Here is a 26,534-nt window from a genome sequence, read left to right as displayed (position 1 = left end):
ATATGATATGATATGATATGATATGATATGATATGATATGATATGATATGATATGATATGATATGATATGATATGATATGATATGAGATATGAGATATGATAGATATGATATAATATGATATATGATATAATATGATATATGATATGATATATGATATGATATGAGATATGATATATGATATATGAGATGATATGATATGATATGAGATGATATATGATATGATATGATATATGATATATGATATATGATATATGATATGATATATGATATATGATATGATATATGATATGATATATGATATGATATGATATGATATGATATGATATGGTATGATATATGATATGATATATGATATGATATGATATATGATATGATATGATAAGATACGATATATGATATATGATATGATATGATATGATATGATATGATATGATATGATATGATATATGATATGATGTGATATGATATGATATGATATGATATGATATGATATGATATGATATGATATGATATGATATGATATGATATGATATATGATATGATATGATATGATATGATATATGATATGATATGATATGATATGATATGATATGATATGATATGATATGATATGATATGATATGATATGAATCCTGTACAAGTAATCAGTCGATAGCCGGAGCTAGTTTCACACACTCGTAGCGCGGTCTAGCGAAATGTCTATGCATAGCACCCCTAAACTATAATTATAGCCTACAGTAAAGGTAGTTTGGCTTTCGAACTCGCGTACAGACAGATGACAGTTTTGTTGTTCGGCGAAACCCTGTTACCTGGGAGAACATTGTTTCTTATACAGATTTGGTTGTCCATATTAACATAAATTCAGCAGTAAATCAAGCAACAGCATATTCGCGTGGGTACTAACTAAGCTTATTGAACTGACACGTTTGACATTGTTAATATCCTTCCTCCAATTATGCAAATCAGCGCCGCATTACACTGGAACACAGCTACGTCTCCCGCCTGGCTTGAAGCGTTCTGTGAAGGAGAGCTGGACGATTGCAAAAGCTGACGAGAACGTTGAGAGTATGGCTTAAAATACAGAGATTCCGATCGTCTTTTCAGTATTCAAATATCAGTATTAATAAAAATGCTATCTTCTTTTGCTTCTGCTTCTTCTTTTCTTCTTCTTCTCCTTCTTCTTCTTCTCTTTACCTTTTAGACCAGAGACCTGTTTCACAATGTTTACAATCTTTGTAAATTGTAAACTTTGCTTATAAATTTTAAACTACTGTTTCACAATCTTTATTTGTAATGTTGAACTTTATAAAGGAAATCAAATCTTTACAAATTAAATTTTGCTCACTTTACAAGTATTCTGTTTCACAATGAAGGGTAATTTTACAAACGTGTAAATTTTACTTGTAAAATCAGCACGTTTTCTACAATACCTCTGAGATGTGTAAAGTTTGATATTGCAACAAATTATGAATAAATACAATAAAGAAATACTTATTAAATTAATTTTTGAGTAACTGGATAATATTAAGAATTAAACTAATGCAGTTTTGATGTTATTAAGGAGTTCTAATGACTCAGACGAAGATATGAATTTAGGCCTAATCAAACGAAGACGTTTACGTAAAATTCTCCGGGCAAGAATTAATAACACGTTCGTATCATTGTATAAATTTAATGAAAGGTTTCGAATGAGTCCCGCGCTATACTTCAGAATACCGCGTAAGTATTTATATAGGCCTACGAAGACTGTTTTTAATAAATGCTCTCACTTAATAAAGAAGTTCCCTGCACCAAAAATAAATAATTTAATAATGCAATAGCGACACTACTTACGCGGTACTCTGAAGTCGTTTCGAGTCTCGTTTCGTTGGAATCTCTCCTACAAGATACGGGACATCACGTCCAACATCCAAAAGGGAAAAGTGATGCCCTAACCTCAAAGCGAGAACTGTATTCTTTTGCATTGGATGCATACTAGCTGTCAGTTCCGTGGGTTAGCAGATAACGGAATTTCTAAGATATCAGTGTGCAAAAGTGCCCACAGGGTAGTTGATGTTGTTAAAAGAGTTAAATTCGGGGCAGGTTTTTGATCACCAAAATGTTATTTACTACAGCACAGAATTTGTATGCTGCTGATGGGATCACTAATGTTTGTGAGGTTATGGATGCAACATTAATAAATACTGATGGATCAACACAAGAAATTAACCTGATTTTGTGGTTAGATATCGTAATTATTTTATCAATTGCATATTTGTACGTGGACCAAATCTGTTATTTACTTATTTGACTGAATTTGGTGTTAACTTTGATCATTTAAGTAATAGACGTATTGGTATACTCGACCAATCACATCACATGAAACTCCATTGTCGCCAATATATGAAAATCTAAATACTTTTAATTTTTTTTTAACAATACTTTATATTTTCTGTTAGTGAAGTATGAATCAGCAAGCTTAGAATAATCTATTTTAGTACAAAATATAAACATATGTATCGATAATAGTAAAAATACAGCGACTTTAGCTCTGCTCCTTAACGATTTTTGTAAACTGTCGTTGGCGATCGTGTGCAACCAATAATGCGTATTTGTAAATTTCTTCAGCTGATTTTGTAAAGTTCGTCAGACTTTACAAACTAATAAAATAGCATTGTGAAACACAATTTACAAGCATTTGTAATCTTTTACTTGTTATTTGTAAATTGTTAATTTGTAATTTGTAAGGATTGTGAAACGGGCCCCTGGACGATTGCAATAGCTGGCGAGAACGTTCAGAGTATGGCTTAAAATACAGAAATTCCGGTCGTCTTTCCAGTATTTAAATATCGATAATAATAAGAATGCTATCCTCTTTTGCTTCTTCTTCTTCTTCTTCTTCTCTTTACCTTTTAGACAGTCGATTCTGCCTTCACAATTTCACACCTTTCTGGGGCTGATTATAAAGTTACATGTAGAGAGGACCTTATCAGGCGGGAAATGGAGCACTTTTTGTTGCATCCGTGATGGAATGAGTTGCGTGCCGACTATGCTGCCCGGATAAGTGGCCCCACAATTTCTCTCCAGAAAACAAATATGTGTACCACATCCCTGGTGTACCTCTGATTGAGATTCTGGCTGATATGTATAGACCTAGAAACAAAATTCAGGTGGCCCATATTTTGTTTCTGAGTCTATACAGGGTGAATCAGAAGTCTGGAACCATATAAATATCTTCCATATGCTTGATTTTCGATTACTATAGGTGTTACCAGTATTTGTAAGACCAAATGCTCTACCAGTGACACATTCTATTCTAGTCCTCAGCTATCTCAAACGCCGCCATTCTGGATGCAACTTAGAAATGAGCCGTTCAGAGCAAAAGTGGTGTAAGTCAAAATTGGATAATGAGGTTTAAAGTAAAAATTCTGTAAAATACAGCGCAAAGTAGCAATTAATATATCATTCTTGTTATCCACTGACTACTAATAGTTTAAATAAAGTGAATATTAATTGCTACTTTGCGCTGTATTTTACCGAATGTTTACTTTAACCCTCATTACCCATTCTTGACTTACACCACTTCTGCTCTGAACAGCTCAAATTTTAAATGGAAAGAGGGTCATGTAGGTACTCAAAATCATGTGAAATTTTCTGAAAAAAAAAGATGGTGCAATCTGTTGCGATATATCTCTAATCGTTTTCAAGTTATTTAAAGATAACTGTCATAATGACACAAACATTAGTTACTGCATCTACAGATATTTTGTAACATGGTACAGTACTAAGGAGGCTTTGGAAAAGATATTTTTATGCAATTCTGGTAATTAACTTTTATTCTTCCGTAAACAAATGACTATGTAAGTCACAATAGTACCTTTCACTGCCATCTTTTCATAGCCCTGATCACAACATAGGCTACCTTTCAACGTTACTTCTATCCCAAACTGTAAGGTGAATTTCAGGTAGTCCCATGACGAATCTTACATCAAATTCATCAATGCTAGATAACAGCACAGCTGCCTCATCCTGTTTAAATCAGAGATTTGAAAATAATAAGTTTTAAATCAGCATCTATTGACATTAAGTGTAATTGAATCTCAGTTAAGTATAAATGAAGAGGAAAACGGAATTTTGACAAACCAAGAAAAGAGTATGGACGTCAGTTTTAAATGAATCTAAACTGTATAAAGTCGGAAAAGATTAGTTACGTACTATACGTTTTTTAATTGTTTTTTTACGGCGCTTTATCAAATGCTATGATTATCTAGCGTCTGAGTGAAATGAAGGTGATAATGCTGGTGAAATGAGTCTAGGGTTCAGCGCCGAAAGTTACCCAGCATTTGCTCTTAATGAGTTGAGAGAAAATCCCCAACCAGGATTTGAACCCGAGCCCGCTCGCTTCACAGTCAGACATGTTAACCGTTATTATCATAAAATTCTGCTAGATAATTTAGATTATTATGGAATTAAAGGTGTTGCACACCAATGGTTTCACTCATATCTCATAGATAGGAAACAGAAAGTTGAAATCAATACAACTATGAAATATACATCGACATGGGGAACTATTAACAATGGAATTCCTCAAGGATAAATATTAGGTCCCCTACTTTTTCTAGTGCTTATAAATGATCTTGCCCCCCCTAATAAAAGATGTAGGTCATCCCATATTATTTGCAGATGACACAAGTATAGTAATTACAGCCAATAACTCCAACACATTCCAATCCTCAACAGAGGAAATTCTCTTTAAAATATGTGACTGGTTCTCAGTCAATAAATTAGTATTAAATTGTAACAAAACTAACATAATTCAATTTAAATCCTGTCCAAATTCAACGTCGCAAATTTCTAGCGCAATAATTAACAATAGATCCCTATTAGAAACAACAACAACCAAATTTCTTGGCTTAAAAATCGATAATGTGTTAAATTGGAAAAATCATATTAAAGAAATTACCCCCAAACTAAATTCAGCTTGTTTTGCTATTAGATCTATGCAAAAGATAGTACATATCAATACCTTAAAAACAATATACTTTGCATACTTCCACTCGGTAATGAGTTTTGGAATAATATTCTGGGCAAATTCCACAGATAGTAACAATATGTTTCTATTACAAAAAAGAGTAATTAGAATAACAGTAGGTGCCAAATCTAGGGAATCGTGTAGGACTATTTTCAAAAAACTACAAATAATGCTCATGGCTTGTCAGTATATCTTTTCATTAATAGTCTTCCTCGTATGTAATCGTGAAAACTTTGTAACTAATTCAACAGTTCATAGCATAAATACACGTCAAAAAATAACTTTCATACTTCATCGGCAAGTCTATCGTGCTATCAAAAAGGAGTGCGTTATATGGCAGTAAACATTTTTAATAGCCTCCCTATCGATATAAAAAATGAAACTCAAAACATAAGATTATTTAGGGCCAAATTAAAGAAGTACCTAATTTCTCACGCCTTCTATTCTGTAGGTGAATTCATGACATTCAATAACACTTCATGAAATTGATACTAAAACTTTGTGTTGTACTAGTAGACTGTATTGTAAATCTCGTCTGTATATATTTCATCTAGACTGTGACTATAAATTAAGACTTTATAATAGTATTAATTTTTTTGACTTGTTCCATATTCTAGCTGTAAGCATGTATGAATACCATGGAATGTTAATAAATACAATACAATACAATACAATACAGCGGTGCACGCCTACATCTTGCATACATATTACTGTTGATGAATGCACATTTCTCTGAAACACTAGAATTGTTCTTTCGTTGAGAAAGTAAAAATTTTGTTTCAAATGATTATCCGTTCACCTTTATACAAAAAAAAAAAAATCAAATATGAAGACATGCTGTTATAACAATGTCGGAAAGTGTTGTAAATGTTCTTTGTGTTGAAGTTTCTAATGATAACACACCTTTCAAAAGTTACTTCTGTCTTTGAGAGTGAAACTTAAAACTCAATTTGAAGGAAGTTCGATTTTATCGAAACGAAACAAATTGTCTACGCTTTACGTATAAAATGATGTACAATTTTTTAACCAAAACAATAGAGATTATTACATCAGAATGCGAAATATGTTTAACTCCTTCCACAGGAATTGAGTGAGTCAATTTGTTATGATTGTTCGTGTTACCTTGTCATTTCAGGCCTTTATCTTTGCCAGCGTATATACCTATAGTGTGAGTCATGTAAGGAAAACTTATAACATAGTGAGGACAATATCCAACGTATCTGTAAAATTATAAAAACAAACTCTCTGATGCAATGGACTATATCGCCAAAACTGAATTTTGTTCATGTAAGTTATACAGGGTGATTCACGAGGATTTACCGTCCCTTACGGAGCTTATTTCCGAAGATATTCTAAGTATAAACATGTGTCCTAACCTCAATATTTTCAGAATTACACTAATTTGAAGTTATTTGTAAAATACCATTATTCTTGAGTTTCAAGGGTAAAAGAATATTACAGATAAAGAATGAACTATTCAAAAGTATCGTTTCTTTAATTAGCTAGTATTCTGAAGCTAAAAATATGTTGTGAATTCCGGTAGATGATTTGTATAGAATTTTTTTTTCGATTTTTAACTACAAAATTACATTTTCTTACGCATTTATCACAACAATTGTTAATTACTATTATTATTATGATAATTCTTATTTTTTTTAATAATTTGTATGCCTCATTTATTTTGATCTGCTGTTCACATTTTATTATGTTTTTTTCTTTCTTTCTGTATGTTATATATTATGTCTGATTTCTTCTTATTTGTTGTTCACATTTTATTATTATTATCTTATTCAGTTTTGTGTGTAAGATTGTAGTGTACTCTGTAAATTTGTAGTGTTTTTGTAACGCAGTCTTTACTCCTGGTTGAGTGTTAGAGAAGGCCGTATGGCCTTAACTCTGCCAGGTTAAATAAATCATTATTATTATTATTATTATTATTATTATTATTATTATTATTATTATTATTATTATTATTATAAATCACGCCACTCTTGTAAATTCTTTAAGACTGTACATTAGGATGCAAAGAATCAAGTTCCTAAAGTCGTATGATTTGTAACAATTTTTCTGATAAGTGCGTAAGAAGTCATTTTTAGTTAAACGTTGGAAAAATAAAATCTGTACAAAGCAATTAACAACTCATTTTTAGCTTCGGAACACTAGCCAATTAAACAAATGACCCTTCAAAATAGTTCATTCTCTATTTGTAATATTTCTTTTAACCGTAAAACTAAAAAAAGAGGTATTTTACTAACAATTTCAAATTAGTGTAACTCTGAAAATATTGAGATTTGGACAAATGTTTATATGAAATTTTTTCCTCAGAATGTCTTCGGAAATAAGTTCCGTAAGTGAATAGTGGAAATTAATTTTATTCAGAATGATTTGTAAGGAAATAATTTCGTCAGTCACCGATGTAACTTAGTTGGCTAAGGCGCATACCTGCCGATCCGGAGTTGCGTTCGGGCGCGGGTTCGATTACCCCTTGGGCTGAGTACTTGTTTGGGTTTTTCCGAGGTTTTCCCCAACCGTAAGACGAATGTCAAACAATCTATCCTCGGCCTCATCTCACCAAATACCATCTCGGTATCACCAATCCCATCGACGCCGCTAAATAACCTAATATTTTATACAGCGTTGTTAAAATAACCAACTAAAAACTATTTCCTGCTTTAGTTGGAACTAGAAGAAGTTAAAATTACGACACCACAAGGATTAATAGTTAATTCTGTGCTCGGTTTCAGTATTACTTCGTTTTTATAAATTATTTTTGTAGCATAGAGTATTTTATTTTAAAGTCATTTTCCTATGCGTTAATTTTATATTATCTCGTAACAACAAGACTTTATTTCCGGCTAAGAATGATTGTTAGCTCATTATTGAATCCACGATGCTGGACCTCGTGGTACAGAATAACACCACTAGATTGCAGCAGTGGCATACAATGTTCGATTCGATGCATGCATGAAGGTAATGCCGAGATTCGAGACACAATGGCGATCAATATATGGCACACCAAAAATAGCAATGATATTTGTCCGTGTTTTAGAGTATGTTAAAGATATTTGCATGTTGCATAAATATTACAAGGACATTACCATCTATAGTATTATAGAAAGTGTTACCAGACACATCTTAACTGAAATGAAAGTTCTATTCGTGCTGATGTTATGTTGCAGGTACTGAGAAACCTGAATTTACCGACAGAGATCGCCACCGAGCTTATAGCTCCCTCCTATTTACTTGAATTCGTCATTGCAGTCAACGCTTTTCATTAACAATGGAGCATACAGGCAACAACAATGTTTCTTCTCCATCGGAGAAAACTATAAATGATTTACCCGCTGAAATTTTGCAGGAAATATTTTCATATTGCAGTGTTACAGATTACGTTGACTCGTTTGTATTTGTTTGTAAGCGATGGAAGCAGATTCTAGATGAAGATGTTCTGCTCTGGAAAGACAAATGGTTTGTCTGGAAAGATGAAGATAAAAATATTGATATGAGACAAATAACGACAAACTGTCCGAACTTGAAGTCCTTCAAACTCTTCGCGAGGAGCGGATTGTATCTCCCTGTGCTAGAATCCATCCAAGAGAATGTCCATAAATTAGAAGTTCAAGGACCATGTCTGGGTAGCTTTCGCTCTGTGATCCAGTTCTTGATAGATAATTGCCCACAACTTGAGCATCTCCGATTTAGTTGTGTCAGATTTGAAAATTATAATATATTTTCCAGATTCGAAAAATTAAAAGTGTTAATCCTCGAGGGTTGCCTCAACTTCAGTGGTTGTCATCTCAGAGCTATAGCTGATGGCTGCAAAGGTTTATCCAGCATCAGTGTGCCTAACTGCATGGACATGCTTGATAGCGACGTGGCCTACTTTATTAAGAGCAAGAAAACATTCCTTGAAGTTTTGGAACTTGACGGCTTTGGTTTAAATGGAAGTGCATTTGATGACATTTCTGAGTGTCTTCATCTGTATAAACTTTCAATTAACAATGCAAGTACCATGACAGTTGGCATGCTTGGCTCTATTATCAACTTACCCAGTTTGAAGTTTTTAAGAATGATGATGTGTTTCCTTAATTTAAAAGACTTTGTTACCGTGTGGCGTAAAGGTGGTCCATGCAATAATTTGATTGAGCTTGATTTGGAATTTTATCATTATTTCAATCCTTCCATGATTTCAGTTATCATGGAAAGATGTCCGAAAATCAAGCGAATTATTTATATGCGAAAGAATCATGTTCCTTTGCACGCTAGATTAATCCGAGGAACTAAATAGAGCTCCAAACATATGAATTTGTGCTAATCCTGGCACATGTAACATTCTATAGTTTTAAGGCTAAATAATTGAATTTATAAAAAATATGTTATTTAAAATCAAAACATTCTGAAAATAAGAATAATATCAATCCAATGTTTGTAAGGAATATAATATAATTTTATACAATTATATAAAATTGTAAATGCCCGATTTCTTGAAAATAAAGGATTACATAGACAGATATGCATAGCATAAATAATTCTGAAAATCAATATCTGAAATCAAAACATTCTTCCTAAATTACATTCCGTCAATATAATTGAAATCAATAGAAGATTACTTTAGCTACTTAAGGATCATGTAGGCCGATATCTGAAAATCTATTTCAATTGAAATAAATAGAAATTGAAGAACGAGTCTTCTTTCTGTGATAATGGTTTTCTAACATAAGCTAACATAAGCTATAGGAGGTTTAGTTTTCAACAAAAACTTTTCAACTTCATGGACATAAAATATTTTACTTTATAACTAAACATTTTAAACAATATAGTCTTGAATGGACTCGACTCGAATTTGTTTTGCATCTCCTAGCATTTCGTCATGTACGGAACTGCCTCGTCCGAACCATTGCTCATTCCATTCTTTAAGACTGTACATCAGGATGCATAATTAAACTGTAAATAATCAAGTTCCTAAAGTTGTATGATTTGTAACAATTTTTGTGATAAGCGCGTAAGAAGTCATTTTTAGTTAAACATTAAAAAATAAAATCTTTACAAAGCAATTAACAACACATTTTTAGCTTCAGAACACTAGCCAATTAAAGAAATGACACTTCTGAATAGTTCATTCTCTATTTGTAACATTTTTTACCAGTAAAACTAAAGAAATAGGTAGGTATTTTACTAACAACTTCAAATTAGTGTAGGCTAACTCTGAAAATACTGAGATTGGGACAAATGTTTATGACATTTTTTGCTGAGATTGTCTTCGGAAATAAGCTCCGTAAGTGAGGTAAATCCTTGTGAATAATGGAAATAAACTTTATTCAGAATTATTTCCAAGGAAACAATTTCGTGAGTCACCGATGTAACTCAGTCGGCTAAGGCGCTTGTCTGCCGATCCGGAGTTGCGTTCGGGCGCGGGTTCGATTACCCCTTGGGCTGATTACTTGTTTGGGTTTTTCCAAGGTTTTCCCCAACCGTAAGGCGAATGTCAAATAATCTATCCTCGGCCTCATCTTACCAAATACGAGGCGCATCCAGAAAGTAAGTTTCCCGATTTTTTCCCCTTGAAAGTAAACGTAATTAGCCGTGTCAATTGCGCATGCGTAACAGATCTATGACGTATCAATCATATGCCAGCCGGACAGGTCCCACCTGGTGCCAGTAGCGTGGCAGCAGTGGTCCGAAATGGAAGCTCTTATTCCTTCTCCCGCCGCCGCATTGCGCCATTTGAAATTCATCGGCTGCTCTGTCAGGTCTATGGGCCGAACATCATGAGTAAGCAGATGGTGCGTCGCTGGTGTAGGCAGTTTTCCGAAGGTCGTCAAAGTGTCCATGATGAAGAGCGCAGTGGGCGACCGTCCCTCATCAATGATGATCGTGTTGAGCTGGTGCGGCAGTGCATCATGGAGAACCGTCGCTTCACGATTACGGAGCTGAGCAGCCATTTTCCGCAGATATCGCGATCCTTGTTACATGAGATTGTCACTAAGCACCCGCTGTTCAAAAAAGTGTGTGCCAGGTGGGTGCCGAAAAACCTGACACCCAAACACAGAATGCAACGTTTAGGAGCAGCACTGACATTTCTGCAACGGTATCACGATGACGGCGACGAGTTCCTCGACAGGATCGTCACGGGCGATGAGACTTGGATTTCGCACTTCACCCCGGAAACCAAGCAGCATTCAATGCATTGGCGGCATAGTGGATCTCCGGTCAGGACGAAATTCAAACAGACGCTGTCGGTACGGAAAGTGACGTGCACAGTGTTCTGGGACATGAAGGGCATTCTGCTCATTGATTTCCTTCCACGAGGTGAAACAGTGAACGCTGACCGTTACTGTGAAACACTGCGAAAATTGCGACGTGCCATTCAAAACAAGAGGCGTGGAATGCTTACTGCAGGTGTTGTGCTCCTCCATGACAATGCTCATCCACATACGGCTCGGCGCACAGCAGCTGTTTTGACGGAATTTGGCTGGGAGTTGTTTGATTACCCACCCTACAGTCCTGATCTTGCTCCCAGCGATTTTCACGTTTTCTTGCACCTCAAGAAATTCCTGTCCTCCGGTGAGCGTTTTGGCAACGACGAAGAGCTGAAGACGTCTGTCACACGCTGGTTCCATTCACAGGCGGCAGAGTTCTACGACAGGGGGATACAAAAGTTGATCCCACGATACGACAAGTGTCTCAATTGTGATGGTGGCTATGTTGAAAAATAGCTGAAACATTGCTGTACCTGTTGCCAATAAATGTTTTCCTGAAAGTGTGTGTTCTTTTTTTTTTAATAGGGAAACTTACTTTCTGGATGCGCCTCGTACCATCTCGGTGTCACCAATTCCATCGACGCCGCGAAATAACCTAATATTTTATACAGTGTTGTTATATAACCAACTAAAAAACTATCGTTTGAATAGTAATATACGCTACAAGAGCGGTATGTTGACGTTTTCATGTTCGAGGAAAAGATTGAAAAAGCGAAACGTAGTTGAGCTTTTTTAATTTCCGTGAACATGAAAACAAACATACCACTCCTGTATCGTACATTATTTTTTGCGAAGATCGTTTATTACATACCTGAAAGACGAATTTCTAATTAGTTGCAATGAAATCTCAATGTTGGTTTCTGTTTAATGACGGCAACTTCGGAACACCAAAATATCTTTCTTCAACATTGTTGCTGTAAAATGTTTTCTGTGTTTACTATACTCCAGCAGGCCGTGATATACGTCTGTCTTTTTTCCCCCAGTCTATAAATGCGAACTTAAAACAAACGGTAAGGTTATGTAATGATTTATTTTTCATTTTAATATTCTAACAATATTATTTATATAACATATTGCAGTAATAACATCGGCATCTGGAATCTCGTTGATTTTTTTCACGGCTTCCTTAATGTTACTTGTATCAGGAATGCAATAAGTTTCGTGGAGTAGTAGAGTTTACTTAATTTTTGCAAATATTTAAAAACAATAATTAATATTGCAATTTAGGTGAAATTGCAGTGGTAAGTTTCCAATTTATAATTATTACTATGTTAAACGTCTCTAAAAATAATATGTTAAAAGCCTAAAGCAGTAAAATGAATGTCGCGCTTAAGCGGTAAGAAGAGGGAAATTGTTATGTGTGTTACGTTGGGAATACTGAATGTGGTATTTCACACTTACTGCGTATTGGTTCTGTGCGGAAAACAAGCAAATACGCACGATCTCGCACAAATACAGTTTGTAATTGGGTTGGAGTGAATGATGAGATTATCAAAAAATGCTTGCTGTCTAAATCAGACAGAAATTGTTGGAGGTAGAAGATGGTGGCACCAGTTTTAAACTTTTGAGTGTCAGAAGAGGTGACAATATTTTAAGAAAATATTCACAATATCGTAATAACTCCCGCTTCATTAAATTAGAGTAGTGCTTCTTTGTTAGTGTAAGTTTTAGTTCGATAAATCTGTGTATATTTATTTATTTAAACATAGCTAATAATCTTCATTATCTCGGTAAGAGAGCTCGTATAGCCTGCTGAATAATTACAATTTATAACAGTATCGTATAAATAACTCTTTCAGAAAATACACAAACGCTATTGAATCTATAAAATCAACTTTAATACTTGCAAGTAATTTCTTTACCACCTTCACACTGTCTTAACATCGATTTAGATTCAGATTTTATTTAATAATAACATATACATAAAAACGTTAGATTAAAGTACCGCGAAAGAGCAAAGCTCGTGTTCGGGGACAGTTCCGTTACATAGATACACATACTTTGTAGACAAAATACTTCAGAAAAAAGCTCACATAATGATGATAATAAAATTAGTAAACAATAATACTAGTAATAACTGAGTGAGAAAAGAGACGATGTTGAGATACGTGGATTAATATTAAATTATTATTAGTAGTATATTAGTACAGGTCATGTTGACATAGTAACCAAGATAAGATAGAAAAATACACTTAGGATAGAAATAAACTTGTTTTACAATACATGGCACATAATATAAATATAGGGAAGTCTGTCATATAAATTTTTCAATTCTGGATCTGAAAATTTCATTGCTTAAAGTAGTCAATTCTGGATGAAATTTTATTATCGAATTATATAGACGTGGACCATAATTTGTATTGTGTAGTAAAGCGGCAGATGTGAAACATTTAGGTTCAACTAATTTAAGAATTTCATTTCGTCTTGTATTATGATCATGTGGCTGAGCTACAAAATTCATTCTATTTTTATGATAGAATTTCATTAAAGAGTATTTATAAATTTGGTCAATTCTAAAAACATTCAATTCGGAATGGATCAAATTTGTTGGATAATTCAGTCGCCTTTTCAAACAAATTTTGATTATACGTTTTTGCAACATAATTAGAGGAAGAAGAGCAGTTTTTGTAATGCCTCCCCATCCAGTTATAGCATATTGGATAACAGACTCAACTATAGCCAAATAAACCAAACGTAATAGATGGGTAGGCAAGTAATGGCGAAGGCTTACAAATTTGTAAATTGTTTTACAGATCCTGTTACATAAAAAGATGATTTCAAGTGCTGATCAACAATAATTCCCAGGTATTTCACATCTACAGATTCTTTCAGGCAAGGGCATTTACAGGTTGTAGAGAGTTTACAAAATGAGTTGTGGATTATTAATTTTAAATGAGAAAGTGATTTCAATTTCTTCAATCTAGAGAATGTTAAAGAAAATGGCACCAAAGTAGTTTTAGTTATATTTAGAGATAGCAAATTTGCATCAAGCCAGTTTTTGATCAAATTTATACCTACATTGGCATGTTTCTAAGTGTTAAACCACTGAAAATCACCACCGTATCATCAGCGTAAGAATAACAGGAGCCATTATGTACTTTCAAATTAATGTTTAATAAATCATTAATATACAGGGTGTTTAAAAAATATGGGGCATAATTTCAGGTATGTATTTCCCACATGTAGACAATCAAAATAGTTCATTACAATATGTGTCCGGAAATGCTTTATTTCCGAGTTATGGCCTTCACAACATTGAAATTCACCGGAACGTTTTTCTTTCCGCAGGTCGTTGCCGTCAAAGGAGACATTAAGAGGGCACTCTGACAGTTCATTCCGAGGCGAAGGTTACATTCAGTGTTGTGTAGGCGTTAGACTGTGCGACATGTATTCAAATCAAGAGCTGGCAGAGATACACTTCATGTACCTACGGTAAGGCGGACGGCAATGCTGCGCTGGCTCGTCGTTTGTACCAGGAGAGGTACCCACAGCGACAATATCCAGATCGGAAGACATTTGTACGTCTCCATTACCGTCTGTGCGAGTATGGAAAATTTAACTCTCCTGGTTTGGGAAGGGGACAACCAAGATCTACAACTCCAGAAGTACAGGAGGAGATTCTGGAGGCTGTGAACATAACTCCTTCTATCAGCACACGAAGGGTAGCGTTGCAAGTCAATGTTCCTCATACGACTGTCTGGAGACTGTTGAAAGAGTATCAATTGTATCCTTATCATTTGCAACGTGTACAGGCCCTGTCACCAGCAGATTACCCTGCACGAGTTAGGTTCTGTCAGTGGTTCTTGCAGCACTGTGGTGTAAATCCGAACTTTCCTGCCTTAGTATTATTTACAGATGAAGCACATTTCACACGATATGGCATAACAAATTTCCACAATCAGCATGTATGGGCGTATGAAAACCAACCCACGTGCAACTGTTCCATCTCATCACCAGGTGCGGTTCTCCCTCAACATGTGGGCCGGTATCATTGGTGATCGATTAGTTGGACCCCATGTACTTGTAAACAGACTTACGGGGCAGGCGTACACAAACTTCCTGGAAAACACCATACCTCATGTTTTAGAAGATACTCCACTGATCAATCGTCAACACATTCACTTCTTGCATGATGGCGCTCCTGCACACTTCAGTCGTACGGCTCGCCGGTACTTGGATCGAAGGTTTCCTGAACGATGGATAGGTAGAGGTGGCCCAATTGCTTGGCCTCCACGCTCACCTGATCTGAACCCTCTCGATTTCTACTTGTGGGGCCATTTAAAATCATTGGTTTATTCGTCTCCGGTGCCTGATTTGGAATCCCTTCGGAATCGAATTGTGGCATGTTCTGAGAACAAACGCAATACTCCTGGAGTTTGGGATCGTGTTCGCAGGTCAATGAGACATCGATGTGAGGTCTGTATTCAAGCAGGAGGTGGACATTTTGAACATCTTCTGTAATGACAAGGACCTGCGGAAAGAAAACGTTCCGGTGAATTTCAATGTTGTGAAGGCCATAACTCGGAAATGAAGCATTTCCGGACACATGTTGTAATGAACTCTTTTGATTGTCTACATGTGGGAAATACATACCTGAAATTATGCCCCGTATTTTTTAAACACCCTGTATATTAAAAATAGAATTGGACCTAAAATTAAAAAAAATTAATGTATAGTATATCAAAACTGCACCGGTATTTATTTTGTTGATTCCAAAGACTCCTTGCCTCTTATCGCCACAGCAGACATATTTCCCATACACATTAAATCACATTATAAAAATAGAATTAGTGAAGTTGTCCATCTACAGTCAAAATCGGTGACTGCATTTCAGAGAGTTATATTAACGACACTCGATGCTGATGTTGCATCCAAAAAATACACAGTATCTCGATAAAATCGCAGATTGTAAAGTGGACATTGACATCTCTATTTAATCTCTTCCTCGAATTACGATTTCCGAGAATCTGGGTCGTTTTACGAATATTTTGTGCGTATGGTTGTAAATCCATGTTTGACCATCGTTCTGAGATTTCGCTTGACAGACTTCAAATTAACTGTCACACATTCCCTAATGTCTTGTTAAAATCAGAACTCTTTTATCAGCTTCAGTCAAATCTCAGTCAGTTAATGTATAACATATTATGAAGATCTAGTGTTTCATGTCGAAGTATACAGGGTTACCCTCTATATCCACAGACCTCAAAGTGGGCTGACAACCGTCAAGCAACCAACTTCGAGTGCACACTAACTCCGTGTGACTTAAATTGTGGTTTTCTGTTAACGAACAGTGACGTGTATTATGCAAATCAAGATTTTCAGGTAAAGTTGATTTGAATAATTTCGAGGGAAAAATTGTTCCGGAGCCGGGTATCGAACCCGGGACCTTTGGTTTAACGTACAAACGCTCTACCACTGAGCTACTCGGGAACTCTAACCGCCACCGATCCAATTTTTCCCTCTATATCCACAGACCTCAAAGTGGGCTGACAACCGTCAAGCAACCAACTTCGAGTGCACACTAACTCCGTGTGACTTAAATTGTGGTTTTCTGTTAACGAACAGTGACGTGTATTATGCAAATCAAGATTTTCAGGTATAACTCCCTGTAAAGTTGATTTGAATAATTTCGAGGGAAAAATTGTTCCGGAGCCGGGTATCGAACCCGGGACCTTTGGTTTAACGTACAAACGCTCTACCACTGAGCTACTCGGGAACTCTAACCGCCACCGATCCAATTTTTCCCTCTATATCCACAGACCTCAAAGTGGGCTGACAACCGTCAAGCAACCAACTTCGAGTGCACACTAACTCCGTGTGACTTAAATTGTGGTTTTCTGTTAACGAACAGTGACGTGTATTATGCAAATCAAGATTTTCAGGTAAAGTTGATTTGAATAATTTCGAGGGAAAAATTGTTCCGGAGCCGGGTATCGAACCCGGGACCTTTGGTTTAACGTACAAACGCTCTACCACTGAGCTACTCGGGAACTCTAACCGCCACCGATCCAATTTTTCCCTCTATATCCACAGACCTCAAAGTGGGCTGACAACCGTCAAGCAACCAACTTCGAGTGCACACTAACTCCGTGTGACTTAAATTGGATCGGTGGCGGTTAGAGTTCCCGAGTAGCTCAGTGGTAGAGCGTTGGTACGTTAAACCAAAGGTCCCGGGTTCGATACTCGGCTCCGGAAAAATTTTTCCCTCGAAATTATTCAAATCAACTTTACAGGGAGTTATACCTGAAAATCTTGATTTGTATACAGGGTTAGTTAAAAGTCCCGCACCACCTAAATAACTTTTGAAGCATACGGTTCAGTGACATGAAACTTGGTATGTGAGGATAACCATATACTAAGAACTCAATAATGGTATTACCGAGTTTTTTCTACTTCCGGTTTAACCGGAAGTAACTCAAACTCTCTTATTTTAAATGGAACACCCAATATATATTTTTATTTTTGAATAGTGTTCATTAAGAGCTTTTCAAAAAGTACCCACACTTGATACTTCTATACAAATTCAGTGTTGCTAAGTCAAGAAAACAGAAAAGTGTATCGAATATTAAAATAATAAAATACTCCTTCCTTAACAAAAATGAAACAAAGCTAGCTCACCTTCTAAAGTATGTGTTCAAATTGGTAGCCCTCAGCTGCTTTACAATATGTCACTCGATCATAGAAACCATTTAAGGAATGATTTAACCAGGCTTTAGGAATATCTTGCACCACTTCCATTTTTATTTAGCAACACTGAATTTGTACAGAAGTATCAAGTGTGGGTACTTTTTGAAAAGCTCTTAATGAGCTTTATTCAAAAATAAAATATATAATGGGTGTTCCATTTAAAATAAGAGAGTTGGACTTACTTCCGGTTAAACCGGAAGCAGAAAAAAACTTGGTAATACCATTATTGAGTTCTTAGCATATGGTTATCCTCACATACCAAGTTTCATATCACTGAACCGTATGCTTCAAAAGTTATTTAGGTGGTGCATTTATTATTTTAACATTCGATACACTTTTCTGTTTTCTTGACTTAACAACACTGAATTTGTACAGAAGTATCAAGTGTGGGTAATTTTTGAAAAGCTCTTAATGAGTACTATTCAAAAATAAAATAATATATTGGGTGTTCCATTTAAAATAAGAGAGTTGGAATTACTTCCGGTTAAACCGGAAGTAGAAAAAACTCTGTAATACCATTATTGAGTTCGTAGTATTTGATTATCCCAACATACCAAGTTTCATACCACTGAACCACATGCTTCAAGCGTTATTTAGGTGGTGCGGGACTTTTAACTAACCCTGTATAGTAATGCTGCAGTATTCGGTCTGGTCAGTCATGATCACAATTTACTGCAACAATATGTGCTTCTAGTGAAAATTGTTAGATTCTTAGTTTCTCGTTACAAAAAGTACTTATAAAAATAATGTCACTATAAAAACAAATTTTGAGGCTAGAACAGTGCTAACATTAAAATGTTTTTGAGTGGAGCACAATGACAGTTACAGGTAGCAGCTATGTCTGTGGCAAACATAGAACACTGTATTAACTTAGTTGAATTAGCTCAGTAAGAACGGAGCTCGATGCTTACTGGAAGTCCTGTATCAGTACCGGTTGTCCTCGGTTGTCTAATGGTCACCATGCGAGGTTCGCGGTCGAAAGCGATGCATTTCAAAGGACGATAAAATTCTCAGCAAGCCTTCCTCCAGGGGGATATAAAGCCTTAAATTCTTTATCGTGTGTCGTCGATTTACGGCACATAAAAGAACCTTGCCCCTAACAGAGGACTCCAGGTGAAACTCTTCTTCCATTTCTCGCCTGCGTACAATTTCGTCGCCGAATAACCTCTGCAGTTGGAATCGTCGTTAAATATATTGAACTAGGTACTTCCATTTAATGTTTACCCAAGCCAAGAACCGTACTTAACCAAAACTGTGGCTAATGAGAAAGACAGGCTACCGTGCGACGACACATTCATAGTCTTAACATGGCCAAAATTGAACAAGTTTATATATAAATGCACGATTAACATGAGTTTAATATAGCAATTCCTTTGTTATTTAGAACTTTTAACATGTTTTTATATTAGGCGATTGTCAAGATGGCCATGACTAGACCATGATAATCACGTGACTCCGATTCGTGCCGAAGCCTGTCTTTCTAGCCACGAACTGAAACAATATTACGTCACTGACTAATCTGCGATTGGTTCAAAACCAAAGCAAATATACGCCATAAAATATAGTGCTGTAAATATTTCATTATAGCTGACGCTTTTACGCATATCATGTCAATTCAAATCAGTGCAATGTAATTAACCATAGATTAAAAGAAACCTAATATACCTATACATTAATGAGTACCTGATATTTTCTATTTACCACGTGCATCGCGATACATTAGTATGGTTCTTGGCTTGGATAAATAATAGTGGATCATCGACAAAACAAGAACTCATATGATATCTGAATAAGACTACGATATTTCACTAATATATTAATAACTAATTTAATTTTGAACGTACAGAAATATAATATATTGTAAATTAAGATATGTAATACATTTTCTAGCATGGCCGCCGCACAATATCATGTCCCATTGTATTGTTCACGAACAATGAAAATATTTAATATCTGAACATCAGATGCGACAAAATTATTTCGACAAGACTGCAGTTGATAGTTGGCTTTCATTGGTTAAAACTTGATAGATTCTTGGACTCCATATTGGTGCATTGGTACACGGGCAAAATAGTAATTCTAATTTTGTCATTTTCCGATCGCCGAATTGTGTAATGTCGTAGTTCCTCCTCATACGAAAATACTGTTTATATATGTAGTGTCGTCATCACTCCTGTTTACAGTTGCTTAGGTTATGTTTATATGAACAGTTTGCTGTATATTACTCTTGCTTTAGTTGGAACTAGAAGATGTTAAAATCACGACACCACAAGGATTATTAATTCTGTACTCGGTTTCAGTAATGCTTCGCTTTTATAAGCATTATTTTTGTAGTAATAAGTATTTTATTTTAAAGTCATTTTCCTATGCGTTAATTTTATGTTATCTCGTAACAACAAGACTTTATTTCCGGCTAAGAATGATTGTTAGCTCATTATTGAACCTACGATGCTGGACCTCGTGGTACGGAATAACACCACTGGATGGCAGCAGTGACATACAATGTTCGATTCGATGCATGCATGAAGGTAATGCCGAGATTCGAGACACAATGGCGATCAATATATGGCACACCAAAAATAGCTACGATATTTGTCCGTGTTTTGGAGTACGTTAAAGATATTTGCATGTTGCGTAAATATTACAAGGACATTACCATCTATAGTATTATAGAAAGTGTTGCTAGATACATTTTAGCTGAAATGAAAGCTACTGGTATTACATTGATGCTAATTTTATGTTGCAGGTACTGAGAAACCTGAATTTACCGACAGAGATCGCCACTGAGCTGATAGCTTTTTACTTGAATTCGTCATTGCAGTCAACGCTTTTCATTAACAATGGAGCATACAGGCAACAACAATGTTTCTTCTCCATCGGAGAAAACAATAGATGATTTACCCGCTGAAATTTTGCAGGAAATATTTTCCTATTGCAGTATTACAGATTATGTTGACTCTTTTGTGTTTGTTTGTAAGCGATGGAAGCAGATTCTAGATGAAGATGTTCTGCTCTGGAAAGACAAATGGTTTGTCTGGAAAGATGAAGATGAAAATATTGATATGAGACAAATAACGACAAACTGTCCGAACTTGAAGTCCTTCAAACTCCTCGCGAGGAGCGGATTGTATCTGCCTGTGCTAGAATCCATCCATCAGAATGTCCATAAATTAGAACTTCAAGGACCATGTGCGGAACGTAGCATTCGCTCTGTAGTCCAGTTCTTGATGGACAATTGCCCACAACTTGAGCATCTCCGATTTAGTTGTGTCGGATTTGAAAATTATAATTTACTTTCCAGATTCGAAAAATTAAAAGTGCTAATCCTGGACGATTGCTACAATTTCCGTGGTTGTAATCTAAGAGCTGTAGCTGATGGCTGCAAAGGTTTATCCAGCATCAGTGTTCCTAACAGCAGAGGCATGCTTGATAGCGACGTGGCCTACTTTATTAAGAGCAAGAAAACATTCCTTGAAGTTTTGGAACTTGACGGCTTTGGTTTAACTGAAAGTGCATTTGATGACATTTCTGAGTGTCTTCGTCTGTATAAACTTTCAATTAACGATGCAAGAACAATGACAGTTGGCATGCTTGGTGCTATTATCAACGTACCCAGTTTGAAGTTTTTAAGAATGAGGAGATTTAGCGTTAATTTGAAAGACTTTGTCACCGTATGGCGTAAAGGTGGTCCATGCAATAATTTGATTGAGCTTGATTTGGAATTTTATTATTATTTCAACCCTTCCATGATTTCAGATATCATGGAAAGATGTCCGAAAATCAAGCGAATTATTTATAAGGGAGAGAATCATGTTCCTTTGCACGCTAGATGAATCTGAGGAACTAAATAGAGCTCCAAACATATGAATTTGTGCTAATCCTGGCACATGTAATAACATACTATAGTTTTAAGGTTCAATAATTGAAATTATAATAAATATGTTATCGAAAATCAAAACATTCCGAAAATAAGAATAATATCAATCCAATGTTTGTAAGGAATATAATATAATTTTTATACAATTATATAAAATTGTAAATTCACGATTTCTTGAAAATAAATGATTACATAGACAGATATGCATAGCATAAATAATTCTGAAAATTAATATCTGAAATCAAAACATTCTCGATCATCCGAACGCACTAGCGAATGTACGCACTGAGAACGAGAGAATATTGGAAATGAAGATCCAATTAAGCTTCCTTCCCTTCCCTCAGTGATGTGGAAATCGATTAAAAGAGAGTGTTACATAGAATAAGAAAGCAAGACAATATCTTTTATATTTATAGTACTGTACAATGTTTTTTGTTTAGCTAGGTAGAGTAATTCCACATACTCGATAATTGAACGAATTGAACTACCCCCGGTCCCAATTAGTTCAGATTATCGAGATTATAGTGTATATAAATTAGATACTTAACAGTAGAAAGGAACTAAGTGCCAAAAATAAAAAAGCGATATTTCACTAAAATGATGCTAAATGCCAAGGGGCATTACATATCAACAAGGCTAGGTCCAAGGAACATTGTAGAAAGTTATTAAGACCAGTAAAAGATGGCAGTGGTACGAAGCTACCAGGGTTCTCTCATAAAAAGTGCAATGTGCCATTCGTTTTGATTTTCCTCCGTTGTTTATTTGTTGTGTTAATAGTGAAGTTATGGCAAAAGGCATTATTGATTATATATTGTGGTGCTTTCCATAAACAGGAAGATCAGCGTAGGTAAATCCTATATACAACATAATACGTAGGTCATGTAGAACTATGAATCTCATAGAAACATAATGTATTGCTTCTAGACGACACAGCTGGTTTGTTTTAAACGTTTCAATTGTTAGTGTTAAAAATCCATAAAAAGGAGGAAATATCATTAAATTAGCACGTTTTCTTTATTTTAAGGGGCATGAAAAGCAGTGAACTGACACCAGAGTAGAAAATAGCTTTATTTTCTAAGTTTTATGACCAAGATTAAACAACATTATCAATCACCAGTCGGCCTCGGTAGCGTAGTTGGTATAGCGCTGGCCTTCTATGCTCGAGGTTGCAGGTTCGATCCCGGCCCAGGTCGATGGCATTTAAGTGTGTTTAAATGCGACAGGCTCATGTCAGTAGATTTACTGGCATGTAAAAGAACTTCTGCATAAAATTCCGGCACACCGGCGACGCTGATATAACCTCTGCAGTTGCGGTCGTCGTTAAATAAACCATAATTTTTATCAATCAACATTTCTATTGTGTCTCTCTACTGTCATACCAGTCAACATAGAACGTATGATAATCATGATGAAAGTCCCCGATGTTCAGTTCCAAGTGGTGAGGGAGATTTGCTTCCAGTCTGCAAAATCAATTTAATTGAAATATTTGCAGAAATTAACAGATCTGTGGATAATAGATCATATTACCTAATAAATGTTCATGGGACTTGACACCTTTCATAAATTGTAAAGTTTGTTTGTCTCTTAGTGTGTTAATTTTAGTAGTAACATCAGACTATTGATAAGGATTGCTAAAAATTTTTCGTAAGTACTATCAAGTCAATTCTAAAAAAAATATATTCTTAAAATTGTCGTCGTCTTCCTAACAAGTATTAGGCCGAGTGGCCTGTTACGATCTCAAACTAGAATCTTCAGTCCATCTCTTCTTCGGACGACCTAGAGATCTTTTGCCATGCGGATGGTAATGAAACATTGCTTTTGGAATTCTGCATCGATCCATTCGTTCGAGATGACCCTTCCACTGAAGGTGATATTTGCTGATGAACTGCATAATGGGTTCTATTTGAAGTTCTTGCATTATGTCCTCATTTTTTTATGATCCCAGCGAGTATATCCAGCTGTTGCTCTCATGAACCTCATCTGACTTGCTGTTATTCTACTGACATCTTTATTCTTCACAGTCCACGCTTCACTACCATAGCTTAATACTGGCTGTGCTAAGGTTTTATACAAGCCTATTCTTGTGTGTTTTTGTACTGAAATTGTTAAATTGTCTTAAAATTGTTCAAGATCAAAAGTTATTTATTAATAAAATACTGTCCATAAATTTTACACTTTGCACCTTTCTACTGTTAAGTATCCAATCTCACCACTTTTACCACTCTGTGCATCCCACTTTAATTGCAAATGCTACCTACAAGCCATAGTCCAATTCAATGAATATTTTCTAAATATTTGTTCTATATCTGGTTCCGAAGAAGGATACGGTTCAGATGCAAACACTTGGCCAACAGAATATTGGACACCACTTGTAAGTGACAAAGTATGAAGTGATATTCCCCAGTGAACCCTTGAGGTAATAAGGTTGGATCATTTAAATCGAAGTGTCTTTCCAATTAGTATGAGTCGAGGCAACCAGGAAAAGGAATCGAAGCTCTCCCCACGAAGTCTGCCCTAATTTATTACCTCTTCGGGGGAGATTCGGTTTCCCCTGTTCCGGGTCGCTCACCTCTTTATAGACTGAAATCACACGATGTCTCGTATCTCGCTGATAAGGTAGAGTTGCAATTTCGGACCTCGCTGAGAATCTGCAAGTAGATGATAAATATGCATGATGGATATGCGTGTCCACTTATTACTTTGCTGGCTGCCAAGCATACGATAGCTTTGATGTAGCCTGCATCTGATTGATGGTAAACGCGTTTGTGCTTCCCACTCGCACCTTATGACTGCTTGCATATTGCTTGTGATATTTAAGGTCCTGTCTTGTCACTGACGTAGCGTGGATCGTCGTCTGTGTCCTCAGCGTTCACATGCCAGGTTCTATCAAACCCGTCCGAGGGTGATGGATTTTAAACAAAATCCTTAGCATAATAATAATAATAATAATAATAATAATAATAATAATAATAATAATAATGTATGTATTTAATAGATCGACTATTGATCAGATTTTTTGCATTCGACAGATATTGGAGAAAAAAATGAGAGTATAAGGATACAGTACATCAGTTATTCATAGATTTCAAAAAGGCGTATGACTCGGTTAAGAGAGAAGTTTTATATAATATTCTACTTGAATTTGGTATTCCCAAGAAACTAGTTCGATTAATTAAAATGTGCCTTAGTGAAACTTACAGCAGAGTCCGTATAGGCCAGCTTCTGTCTGATGCTATTCCAATTCACTGCGGGCTAAAGCAGAGAGATGCACTATCACCTTTACTTTTTAACTTCGCTCTAGAATATGCCATTAGGAAAGTTTAGGATAATAGACAGGGTTTGGAGTTGAATGGGTTACATCAGCTTATTGTCTATGCGGATGACGTGAATATGCTAGGAGAAAATCCACAAACGATTAGGGAAAACGCGGAAATTCTAGTTGAAGCAAGTAAAGCGATAGGGTTGGAAGTAAATCCCGAAAAGACGAAGTATATGATTATGTCTCGTGACCAGAATATTGTACGAAATGGAACTGTAAAAATTGGAGATTTATCTTTCGAAGAGGTGGAAAAATTCAAATATCTTGGAGCAACAGTAACAAATATAAATGACACTAGGGAGGAAATTAAACGCAGAATAAATATGGGAAATGCGTGTTATTATTCGGTTGAGAAGCTTTTGTCATCTAGTCTTCTGTCAAAAAATCTGAAAGTTAGAATTTATAAAACAGTTATATTACCGGCTCTTCTGTATGGTTGTGAAACTTGGACTCTCACTTTGAGAGATGAACAGAGATTAAGGGTGTTTGAGAATAAGGTGCTTAGGAAAATATTTGGGGCTAAGAGGGATGAAGTTACAGGAGAATGGAGAAAGTTACACAACGCAGAGCTGCACGCATTGTATTCTTCACCTGACATAATTAGGAACATAAAATCCTGACGTTTGAGATGGGCAGGACATGTAGCACGTATGGGCGAATCCAGAAATGCATATAGAGTGTTAGTTGGGAGACCGGAGGGAAAAAGACCTTTGGGGAGGCCGAGACGTAGGTGGGAAGATAATATTAAAATGGATTTGAAGGAGGTGGGATATGATGGTAGAGACTGGATTAATCTTGCTCAGGATAGGGACCAATGGCGGGCTTATGTGAGGGCGGCAATGAACCTCCGGGTTCCTTAAAAGCCAGTAAGTAAGTAATGTATGTATTTATTCACACTGCAAATAGGTATATACCCGGTGGCAGTGGTAACTAATTACACTCAATAATGACAATTAATAATAAACACAACTAATAAAAATAATAATGATAAATAATAATAATAATAATAATAATAATAATAATAATAATAATAATAATAATAATAATAATAATAATAATAATAATAACAACAACAACAACGACCATCCAAAATTAAATGAAGCATGATCACTTAAAATAACATTTAAAGTAAATCTAATTTGTATCTTAATCCTAAGTTCGAACTAAGACCCACGGGTGTGACAGGTTCATACCTGCAATACACTTATTTCGCTGTCAACTCACTCACTGCACTGATTCTATCCTGATTTCACTAACACTTCAAAACCATTTCACTGTTAAAATACTTTGCACAGCCACTTCACTGACACAAACACACTTCACTTAAACAATAGACTTCACTGACACAACACACTTCCTCACTGATAGAACACTTCAAA

At 35.6% G+C, this 26,534-nt stretch overlaps 1 protein-coding gene across 9 annotated transcripts in view; it reads left to right on the top strand.

The window, feature by feature from the left end:
* Positions 1-26,534, top strand: part of LOC138709609 (uncharacterized) — an 809,429-nt gene that overhangs the window by 710,701 nt on the left and 72,194 nt on the right. For 4 of the 9 annotated variants that reach the window (XM_069840501.1, XM_069840500.1, XM_069840503.1 and 1 more), the window contains one exon: positions 8,192-9,500. The exons of 3 other annotated variants lie outside the window; for them this stretch is intronic. In XM_069840501.1, coding sequence (XP_069696602.1) covers positions 8,293-9,300 — 1,008 coding nt within the window. In that variant the 5' untranslated portion in view covers positions 8,192-8,292 and the 3' untranslated portion in view covers positions 9,301-9,500. Of the gene's footprint in view, positions 1-8,191; positions 9,501-20,705; positions 22,036-26,534 lie in introns of those variants that run through there. 2 more of the 9 variants (XM_069840505.1, XM_069840504.1) reach the window with 1 other exon arrangement.

The sequence above is a fragment of the Periplaneta americana genome, chromosome 11 (assembly GCF_040183065.1).
Source record: "Periplaneta americana isolate PAMFEO1 chromosome 11, P.americana_PAMFEO1_priV1, whole genome shotgun sequence".
NCBI lineage: Eukaryota > Metazoa > Arthropoda > Insecta > Blattodea > Blattidae > Periplaneta > Periplaneta americana.
The sequence above is the reverse complement of the archived record's forward strand: the minus strand, read 5'-3'. Positions and strand labels throughout refer to the sequence as shown.